Genomic DNA, 10,906 nt, shown 5'->3' with positions numbered 1-10,906 from the left:
CGTGTCACCTCCTAAAACGACGCAGCCGCGGTCGGTCCGGACTGCTCTAACAGCCAGTGGCTGTAGTTACTGTAGACAGTACAGTGATAGTATTTACAGGAGCTGAGCTCCCCGCTGTGGTGCATCATATTCCTCCTTCAGCTCTGCGGACTTCTCAGACTACTCTTCAGATCAAACATAACTCTGACAGACAGTTTATCACAACACTGTTGCTGATTCTTCCAGCACGGCTAGCACTAGCCAGCAGAGCTAGCCAGCTAACGTTTGTTGCTTAGCAGTTATGGAGTGGCTGGGCAACGGAGCTTCACTTTGCCCTGATGAGGAGTCTAACAGTGACCCATCTTCAACAGCCAGGGGCTTCAGTCCTGTTTATCCCCACCAGCAGGTAATTAACTCATGTTAATAGCTGGGATGTTAGCAGAAGATTACTCGGCAGGACAGATAACGGGTTGGCATGGGAAGCATGCTAACGAACTATGCTAACTTAAAGCAGTTTGGGGCTCGTTGGAGTTCATACCGAATTACTTCACAGTCAGCAACGAGTTGTTTGTATTTTTCAATAGTATTACATCACACCTCTACCTTCGCCATCGTGTCATTGCCTCACCAGTGAGCGTGAACAACTTTCATGCTGGCACAACACCAATTCCCAGCTGTGTGCTCGCTAGATTGAAGGCTAACCTGATGCGAACCCGGAGTTGCGTAATAAAGCCAGCTATATTCTCCTTAAACGTGTGGTCATGTGGTGGACACATCAATCGCAGTATCATCGTCCTGCCTCGCTGCTAAAAATCTGCGTCAGAGGGAGACCATCCGGAGGAGGAATGGTGAGATCAGAGGCCACAACAAGACATGCAGCAGCAGCAGCAGCAGCTCACTTTCCATTCCCCCCTGGTCCTCTTCGGTATTGTCAGACACTGGCAGCTGTGTGCGATGTCTGCCTAGAAAAGGCATTTTGCTGTCTTGGTAGCCATGGACATGATGGAAACAAGCATTTGTTTATTTTTAGCCCTCTCGCCCCACCCTACCAAATACAGCATGGTTGTGGTCATGAGAGCTCAAAAGCCACTGGCCTACATTTAGTTTGTGATTCAGAGGCAGTCGGTAGGTGTCAGCTGTTCCCTCCTGTAGCTGAGCCAATCCTCTCTCCTCCCTGTAGGCCACATTTGCATCAGCGGTCTAAACTTGACGCTGACAGATTGTGTTTAAACAAATTGGATCGATGTGTGTGTGTTTATATAAGAGAATTTGCTGTTAACTGTACGATATTTTTCCTTTCTCCCTCTGTCCTCTTCCACTGACCCAGTCACCATCCTCGCCCCCTTGTGATTGTGCCATGGAGTCACTGTGCCAGAGCCAGCAGCGCTGTGTGAAGGCCTCCATCGTCTCCAGCTGGAGACTGGCTGAAGCACAGGACCAGCTGTGTTCTCTAGGGGTCCACAGCTCTGAGTCCCTGGAGCAGGAGCGAGCTCGCACTCGGGCCTGCCCCACAGAACTGTCACACACGGAGGAGGAGTGGCGGCGCAAGGAGAGCATGCTGGGAGGTCAGGAGCCGAGCCGCAGTCCTGTGCTCGGAGCAGTCGGGAGCTGGGACGTTTTTGATAAGGTACGCTGTCACACATGAAGCGGACGTGTGTTTAATAACTTTGTGACATTATGTTGATGTCTTTTTAACATTTTCTTGTACCTGTTGTTCACTGACCATGTCGTTACGTCATCAACACCTTGTTAATGTCTTCATTCTCCTCCAGAGTATCATCAATGTCCAGAATAAACAAGCAGAAATGGATCAGGACAAGTGCAAGACGTTTCTCCAAAAGTACGAGCAAGAGCTCAGGCATTTTGGTAAGTGAGATGCTAAACAATAAGAGTTGTTGCTCAGGTTGATAATAACAACAGCTGCGTGTAGCTAGTTTTTACCAAAGTGTCCTCATTTAACTTTTCAGCTTGTGGCTTGAGGATTGTTGCAGGTTTAGGCAGGATTTCTCCTCCAGTTTCAATGGAAGGAATTCTAGTATTTAATTTTAATGTGCATTTGTGAAGTATTAAGTAAAGTTTCCAGTTGCAGTTGGTGTTTTTAATCCAAATTATTAGTACTTTGAATGTAAATGCATCTTAAATTATTGCAGAGAAAATGGCCAGCAAGGCAGTTTGTTCTGTGTTTGATTTGTGTAGAGGAGTCCATGTTACAGTTCTTATTTTCAGCTTTTCACTTTCACAAATACTATGGATTGATTACCATGATTTGCCTTTAAAAACATAGGGGCGCATTGGGAAATACTCTGAACACGCATGTAAAATACTGGCCGATGATTTTGAATGTTGCCATGAGAAATAAGGCAGTGCCAGTCAACCAGCTGCAATAATTAAATAATTATTATTATTATTATTATTAATGATAATAATAATAATAATAATAATAATAATAATAATAATAATAATAATAAACTTCTCATTGGGTGTTTTTAGTTGTGGAAGAGGGAAAAAGGTAAACTTGGTGAGCTTTAATTGTCAAGTGATGCAAAACTCTCCTTCTTATGTGTGCTGTCGCTATTTATAAAATCTATATAATCAACACTGCAACATTCTCACAAAAGGGGAGCCAACAACTTGGTTTTCTTTGACAGTCTCACATACACAAATCACCCATTTGGTCCTTTTTTATGTCTTGAACACGTGAACTGATGCGCTTCTCGTCCATTCCATCAGGTATGTTGCACAGATGGGACGACAGTCAGCGATTCCTGGCAGACATGCCTCAGCTCATCTGTGAGGAAACCGCCAACTACTTAATTCTGTGGTGCATGAGACTGCAGCAAGAAGGGGTAATGTACTGAATCGATCTTTTTCGTATCTACAAAGCATAAAAACGAATGGCAAAACATGCAATGTAACATAAAAACATACAGCAGTTATATATGCAATGTTGAGAATGGTCTCAGGTTGTTTGAGCTCCTCTGAAGCAGACTTTTGAGTGTTCACTCCAACCCGACAGGGCCTATAAATTATCTAATGGTTTGTCATCAATTCAGACACAGACACAAAATCATTGTTATATTTTGTGCCCTGCAGAAAGAAGCACTGATGGAGCAGGTAGCGCACCAAGCTGTAGTCATGCAGTTCATCCTGGAGATGGCGTCGAACTCCCAGCAGGATCCTCGAGGCTGCTTCCGACAGTTCTTCCACAAAGCCAAAGTAAGACCCACATCTGATTAATACCACATGTGCATACAACAGAATGAGAGTCAACAGTGTATGCTCATATAGTGCACTTGGATGTTCCATGTTTGTCAGAGATGTGTCAGACGGATGTTTCCTTTTCAGCCATGTTGTGCTTTTTCCTAATATTGTTGTCTTTGTTGCTGCGTAGGACGGACAAGACGTCTACTTAGAAGTCTTCCATACAGAGCTCGAGGCCTTCAAACACAGAGTGAAAGACTACGCAGTCAAGTGTAGAGGTGATACAGTTAACGAGATCGAGCAACGAAACACTGGCACAAACCGCAGACTTGACCCCAAAGAAGCAGTAAGTTTTCCTTCACTCTTTCTCCCACTGCTCTAGGCTGTTATTGCAGTAACCTCACACAGCTGTAAGGTGGCACCATTGAGCTATCGTATGTTAGTCCTCTAATAAACAGAATTGCCTGAGGAATCTTTAGTTGGATATGGATTTCAAATCGCAGCACCTATGATGTAGTTGTTTTTTTCTCATTTTGTGATATCTTTGTCACAAAATATACCACATACCATATATATATCACATTTGCTTGCTTATGCTCAGTTTCAAAACAATCATTATTCATGAATGGTGACAGCACAACAGTGCAACAAGGAAGGATTCATAGGTAGTAGGAAAACCTGAATTAAACCACATGGTGATCAAACACTGATTTGCCACTAAGGTGGGGGTTGTCTCAGTCAAATGTGCTATCTGAGAAGCCAACACTCGATAACCTAGCAGTAATGCAAAAAGGAAATTTGAATACATTTAAGAAATACTTTGTCAGGTATCACGTCTTCCACTGCAGTGCAATCTTGAAACAGTTTGACAGCACCGTAGAAGATGCTGTCTCTTTTCTTTCCCCTGTAGTAAAAATCCTTTTGTCTCAAACGTAAATTAAATTCCTAGGAAAGCCAATTAAGTCAAAATCTCACCTAAAATGAATGAACTACATAACAGAAGATTTTCTTTGTTCCTGCTGAACATGCAAATATTAAGTCTGAATATACTGCATTAGTATAATGTTGCCCATTCAAATCACTTCTACTTGAATCCTTTTTGGTTATTTGTATAAAATATAGAAACTGTTAAAACATATTGAAGATTGAAACGGCTAAAATAAAAGAAATAAAGAAATGGTTCAATAAATGAATATGCCATTAAATGTACCAAATACAGAAAATACAGTAAATACACAAATAACTGGAATCACAAGTGAATTCATATTTGGTATAGAACTAAAGGGTAAACCCTGACAGGTGCATTGTGTCTGAAATATTAAGACAGTTGATATAATTATTAGGGCTGGGTATCACCAGGTACCTCGCGATACGATACTATCACGATAGTTTGCCCACGATAACGATAATATCACGATACAGCGATTCTGCGATAATCGATATATTGCAAGAAATTTCATCCACGATACATCACGATATCTGTGTCACTGAAGAAATTCAGAATTTATTGACTGCACTGAATCCATTTCACAGGAATGACAAAACATTCTCAATCAATTTCACATGAATGAAAGCGAAGTAAACAAAGAGTATATTGCACAGTGTCTCTTCTTAACACACACACTGACTACAACTATCATTAAATATCTATATGTGTGGGTTTCAGAGCTACTTAAACAATTTTTTATATTTTATTTGGTTGTATACCTATGTTTGAATAAAGATAAAGCTGTCCTCCGAAGAGGGGTGGTGGTGGTGGTGGGCCAAAAAATTTTTTTTTATTTTTTTTTAAACACATTTTTAAATATCGATATTTAGCACCAGTGTATCGATAACATACCTGAAGAAGAAATATCGCGATATATCGTAGTATCGATATTTTGGCACACCCCTAATAATTATAATCAAATTGTGATTTTGGTGCTGATATACATGTAATAGTGTATAGAATTTGTAATTCTTCATCCAAGTAGTCCTATAGTCCACTGTGTCGGCAGCTCAGGTAAATTCCCCCCCCAGGAGATCATTGTTTTGCATCATTATGTTTCCTAGACACACGAGGGGAGCTTTACCAGCTCTGCCATGGAAACTCTCTGGAGCCCTGAGTTGTCTGCCTCATGCACATTTAAAGGCCTTTATCGTCAATGACTGTGTAAATGAATAAAAGAGATTTTTTTTCTTTTTTATTCGAGCGCAGCATTCCTATACTCAAATGAAGAGTGTGGAAGTTGCCAAATGGCCCCTCCAGTAAACGTAATCTTTGTAGTTTGAAAGCCTTTTGTGACTGAGAGAGAACGAGGCCTCCTCCCCCATGTTGGCCCCACAGCCTGACCTGCTGCCAAAAATCTACTCGGAGGGAAGAAAAAAAACATCCTCCTCTTCTCCCACAGAGGAAAGATGGCTACCCAGGAATGCGATGGAGCCTGTTTTTTAAAACGGAAGCTTTTCTCTCCTGGCCCTGCTTTTGGATTTCAGATCAGTGCATTGAACTTTTAAGAGGCAGAGTGCAGTTACATAACCATTATAATCCTCTAACTGGGCAACAGTAGCTGAATCCCCTTAAGTCTCTCTTCGCTCTGTTTTACACCTATTTTTTTATTAATGTTTGTGCATGACAATCCTCACCTTTTGACTGGGTTTTGGGCCATCTTTGGACAACTCCTCTCTGTCTTCCCCCCCCACTAGGTGGCAGAGTATCCCATGAAGCGCTGTATAGAGGCCGGTTTGTGGACAAGCACAGGAAGGTGGACAAAGGACGACACCACAGAAACGGACGATATACGCATGATGGAGACCTCGTAGGGATTGTAGGACCGGCCCCTGCTTTTCTTCCACCTCCATCGTCTCCTCTTTTTAGGAACTACCTGAGTTTAAAGCTCCCTTTACTCAGTAGAGCAGGCTTAACAACACGAGAGAGGAATAACCAGAGAAATTATCAATCGCTGCGCTGCAGTTTTCAGAGGGGAAACCTGCAGGAAATTATGCTTCGCTGATGACAAACATTTCTCAGATTTGTCGATGTATACCACTGGGGTTGGCTTCTGACAGAACAGGTTCCTGCGGTGTCTCTTGCCAGCTAAATACACGCGCTGTGCCCTTAGCCTGGTTTTACAGATGGAGTTCTTATATCTCTCAAGCTGGTTCTTCTGAAAACAAGAAGGTGAAAACAAAACAAACTGACGAATGAAGTCCTGACAACACAAAGAATACTAAACCTGTAAAGTATTTGGGATGATGTCAGTTAGCGACCATATCCCATGCCTGACTGGTCTGAGGAGTAATTACAGCTGCTTAGAATGAATCATGGCGAGTGTAAGAGAAGCAAGACTGACATATCGTGGATGAACATTTACATATAAAATATTGTCATCTGCCTGTGCATGGCATTTATAATGGCAAAGTGTCTTGAAGCAAAATTTAAAACTACCTGATCATGTGTCTACTGCTAGCACCTCAACTGAGGTCTCAAGTTAGACTAGCTGAGAAGTCTAAAAGTATAAAAACACTCAGTGAGCACAATTTAATCTGTAAGGTAAAACGTTATCCCAAAAAGTAATGTGTATATTTCGTCTTGGGTTTAAGCAACTAGGCGTGAGCATCTCTAGCGTACAGTAACAGCTGTTAGGTAGATCAGCAGGAGTGAACTGTAGTGACAGTAGGAACTGTAGGAGTGATTTCAGCTGCACCTGACAGCAGTTTGTCTGTTTAGTGGCATGATGTTTTAATCTGTAGCCAATACAGAGATGACACCAGCTGTGCTCACTTGGATTTAGGGTGGTGCCTAACTATTATTTCACTACTGATTAAATATGACAGTTATTTTCATGATTCATTAATAGATTTTTTTTAAGTCTGTAAAATGTCAAAAAAGGAAAATGGAAACTACCTAAATATTCTTTATTTACTGTCATAAATGACAAAAAAGAGAAGGAAATGTTCACATTAAAGAAGCTCATGCCAGCAGATGGTTGACATCTTTGCTTGAAAAATGACTAACGATTAAGCAATTATCAAAATGGTAGTAAATAAACTTTCAGTCCCTAATTAATGCAGCCCTACTTGGATGTGTGTTTTCACCAGTAACTTACAGTCAAGGAGTAAAAAGGCTTGATCAAAAGCTCTTGGGTCGCATTCACCGAGCAGCCTTTGGCTTTCAGGCTCTCAACTGATCTGCATGAGTGCAGCTGAACACAATCCCACAGGAGAGGGTAAATAATGCTGGTGGCTAATGAGTTTGCTCACGCACAGTTGTTTGAATTGAAGAGACAAAACAGATGTGTCATGATGATGGATTTTTGTCATGAATTAGTGTCATTACCTGATGGTTGCCATTTCTTGTTGTGCCTGAAAGGCTATCAAACACAGCCTCCTTTACAAGTATAACAAGGAAGTTCTAATGGTGATATTGAGTGCTGCTTTTACAAATGCAGAAAAGGAGCTTTGGACACTTTTGATGTCATTTGTGCATCTCTTGAAAGGCACGACGAGTGGTTTTTATAAAGATACAGCCCATACACAAATCAAAAAAACTGTTTATCATCTTACTCGTAGTGCTGTTTATCCAGCTCGATTGCTTTGGCAGATTGGTGCTAGTAACGGTTTTGGAGATATCGGAGGTAGAGACGTCGGACTTCTCAAGTATAATAAAACTAAATGGCACTTGAATTGTGGTGGTCAAAGCACCAAGGATATTTATATTTAAAAACTCCACAGCAATGTCTCCTTCCAGAAATCGTGACCTCGTTCCTCAAGATGATCCGCAGAGGTTGTTATGAGCAGTTTAATGTTGGAATTGTTCTCTTTCCATATCGCTGCGCAGATGGAAACCTGCATCCACTCATGAACAATAGGCTCGTGTTCGTCACAGCATGAGATGAGAACATTAAAGCGGTCCTCCTCTGCTGGGCTGCAACATTAGCTAGCAAACGTAGCTAGCCTCTCGCACGTGTGGATTGTGTTGAGTAACCAGGTCATAATTTCTGGAAAGGGTTATAGTTGAGTTTTTCAAGTAAACATTTTTGTTAGCGCGTTGAGTGCCATCGAGTTCCATTGTACTCGAGAGAAGGCAGACATCTCTACAGCCAATATCTACAACACTTGTACCATAAGGACGAGTTTTGGTAAGTGGAAAATACGAATTTTTGATTTTAGGGTCAACTGTCCCTTTTTAAGTATTCTGAGTGTTGTCTGGAGAAACTTATAGGAGCAAGTAATCGGACTACCTCCTTTAAATCTACATTAACATGCATCTTTTACTAGATTTTATCTGGTGTCCAAGTCTGCGGACATACTTCATTCAGTATACACAATAAAGTTGCTGTGAAGTCAGAGTGACTTTCCACATACAGCAACGCAGAATGACAATAATTGTTGTTGTGCACTTGGCTGCATTGGTTCATATTGTCCTCTTCTGTGACAGAAGTAATCAGTACAACAATAACCAGTTGCTTACTTATGTAAGCAGCTTGACATAAGACCAAGCCGTTAATAATGAGCTTAAGGCAGTAGTGCTCGCTTTTCAGTATGTGACAGTAATTAACCAGTATTTATTGCATGACAAAGCACTCTGCTTTCAATGCAAACGCAGGATTTAGAAGCCCAGTTTTATGAGGACATTTAACACGACCCTAGTGTTCATTGGAAAGGTATTGTCGGAGTGTAAGAGGCATGGTAATGTGAGGTGTAAGGAGGGTGCTGCTCACGTCAGTTTAGTTTGTTATTATTCCACTTGGGATTCACTTGATCACGGAGTTTGAATCACTCCTTCTTTCCAACATGAGGTTCACTCGGCCTGCGTTGCCTTCTGTGCATTCATAGTTTAAGGTTCAGTGATGGGCCGGTGTAAAAAAACTAGCTTGCATTTTCTTTACCAGCTTGTCATCTGTTTCCAGCCACTAAAGCAGAGTCACAACCGCCAGTTTTCTCGCACGAGTGCTCTGTGCACACTGTTGTCGGTGTTTGTTACAGTTCTGGATTCTGTGAACCCCACCTGAGAAAAGGCTAAAGAGCACTGATGTGGAGGGGAGGGGGGAAAAAGGGCTGAGCTCACTACACTGAATTTTATTGTTTATCTGAATGCAGAAAGGAACTCTGCATCTGAATGTGTCCTGCACTTTACATTTGTCTTGAGGTGGAATGATTCAAGCACTTCTTCTTCCCAGTCACCAAGACTTTTTTATTTTTACGAGTAGGCCTCTTCAGCCGAGCTCGTGTTTTGAACGGTGTGACATTTTTGCTTTGTTTTACGCTGGTATTCTGTTGCTCACTTATTTTTGTTGTCATCACTTTTGGTTTGTGCCAGATTCATTAGGCTTCCAATTAACTGTCCCCCTGACAATATCATTCTTTTTTTAACAAGCCAAAATCAGAATAATGAATAGAGAATATCTGTTCAGTGACATGACCAGTAAGACTTTAACTGCAGACTGTGGAATTAAAGATACCATGTAATGCATTAAAGTACAACACAAGTGTTTATGACTTGAAGCCAACGCGTGATCCATTGATGATTCTGCCGGGCATGTCGTGTCATCTCACTCTTCATTTTTTCACAGATTTATGTGTACTTTATGCTTATGATTTTTTATTTATACACACACACACACACACACACACACACACACACACACACACACACACACACACACACACACACACACTATCATAATTCCATGACTTCAGCTGTTGTACTGAACCTGTGGCCAGTGTCCATGGTGTCCTAACTTCCATAATTATCTAAAGATTATCACAAAGTTTGTGTAAGTTACACATGTCATTGTGTACTTCTGTTAGAAACTCAACTATAAAACCAGTGCTCAATATCTGTGTCTTGTTGTGAACTGCTACAGTTTTTTGCAGTACCAACTTGCAGTACCTGGTTGGTTGGTCGGTCGATGGGTTTGTCTGCAGGACTACACAAAAACTACATAGACCGGGTCTACATTAACTTTTGGTGCTGATCTGGATAAAAAGACAGATCCAGGAATTTTCTAATTTTATCTTAAAGATTGTGAGATGGAGCCTCCCTTTTTTTTGGCATGGAAATTGATCAGAATGGGGTGAAATAGGAACTTTGAATCAAAATGGCCTACTTCCTGTTGGAATGACAGTTTGGTACCCCTGATGTTTTTGGTGCGTCTGGTCATGATCGTTCATGTATGTGCATGTAGGAGGCAGGGCTTGGATTTTTAATATTCCAGGGGGCACTATAGAGTCCCCTGGTAACACTTTTCATCAGCTATCGTCAGGAGGGCATTGGCAATAATTGTACCAAGCTTTGTGTTAATACGACCTACCGAGGTGGAGATATAAAATTGTTCAATTTAAAGATTGCCACCAAGTGGTAATCGCCAAAGTATTGTTTGAAATATCAAAATGCTTTGAATAACTTTTGGTCAGGAGAGTCCACAGATGCTGTGTGCAAAGTTTCGTGCAAATTGGTGTAAGTTCGAAGTTCGAAAAAGTAGGTTTGTGACATTTTGCGGAAAAAACTGCGGAAAAGGGGATGTCACGAGATTCAGCACAATTCACTGAACGCGTGGATATAAGGTTTTTGAATATGCGATAAAGTATATGGGAGTTATAAGGCAAAACGCACTTTCCTTGATTATAGCGCCACCTAGTAGTGGAAATTCACAATGACAATAGAATCTAAACATTTTCGGCAGGTGTGACCTATATTCTAAGTTAGGTGAGTTTTGGGCTATGTTCAGGCAGTAAAAAATGT

The 10,906-nt window shown here is 41.3% G+C and overlaps 1 protein-coding gene across 1 annotated transcript; it reads left to right on the top strand.

Annotated features, from left to right (window-relative positions):
• cdc37l1 (cell division cycle 37-like 1) lies at positions 1-9,666 on the top strand. Its single transcript, XM_030436069.1, has 7 exons — positions 1-385; positions 1,307-1,606; positions 1,752-1,845; positions 2,710-2,825; positions 3,073-3,195; positions 3,371-3,526; positions 5,866-9,666. Exons 1-7 carry the CDS (start codon positions 281-283, stop codon positions 5,980-5,982), a joined length of 1,011 nt encoding a protein of 336 aa, XP_030291929.1. The 5' UTR covers positions 1-280; the 3' UTR covers positions 5,983-9,666.
• The last annotated feature ends 1,240 nt before the right edge of the window (positions 9,667-10,906 follow it).

This window comes from Sparus aurata, chromosome 12 (assembly GCF_900880675.1).
Source record: "Sparus aurata chromosome 12, fSpaAur1.1, whole genome shotgun sequence".
Lineage (NCBI taxonomy): Eukaryota > Metazoa > Chordata > Actinopteri > Spariformes > Sparidae > Sparus > Sparus aurata.
This window is presented reverse-complemented; position numbering and strand designations above follow the sequence as displayed.

Excerpts from the sequence above, each read along its gene's own strand:
- cdc37l1 (XM_030436069.1), top strand. The coding sequence starts at position 281 with ATGGAGTGGCTGGGCAACGGAGCTTCACTTTGCCCTGATGAGGAGTCT. Across the intron at positions 1,846-2,709 it reads GCAAGAGCTCAGGCATTTTG|GTATGTTGCACAGATGGGAC; the intron begins GTAAGTGAGATG and ends CCATTCCATCAG. Across the intron at positions 3,196-3,370 it reads AGTTCTTCCACAAAGCCAAA|GACGGACAAGACGTCTACTT; the intron begins GTAAGACCCACA and ends GTTGCTGCGTAG.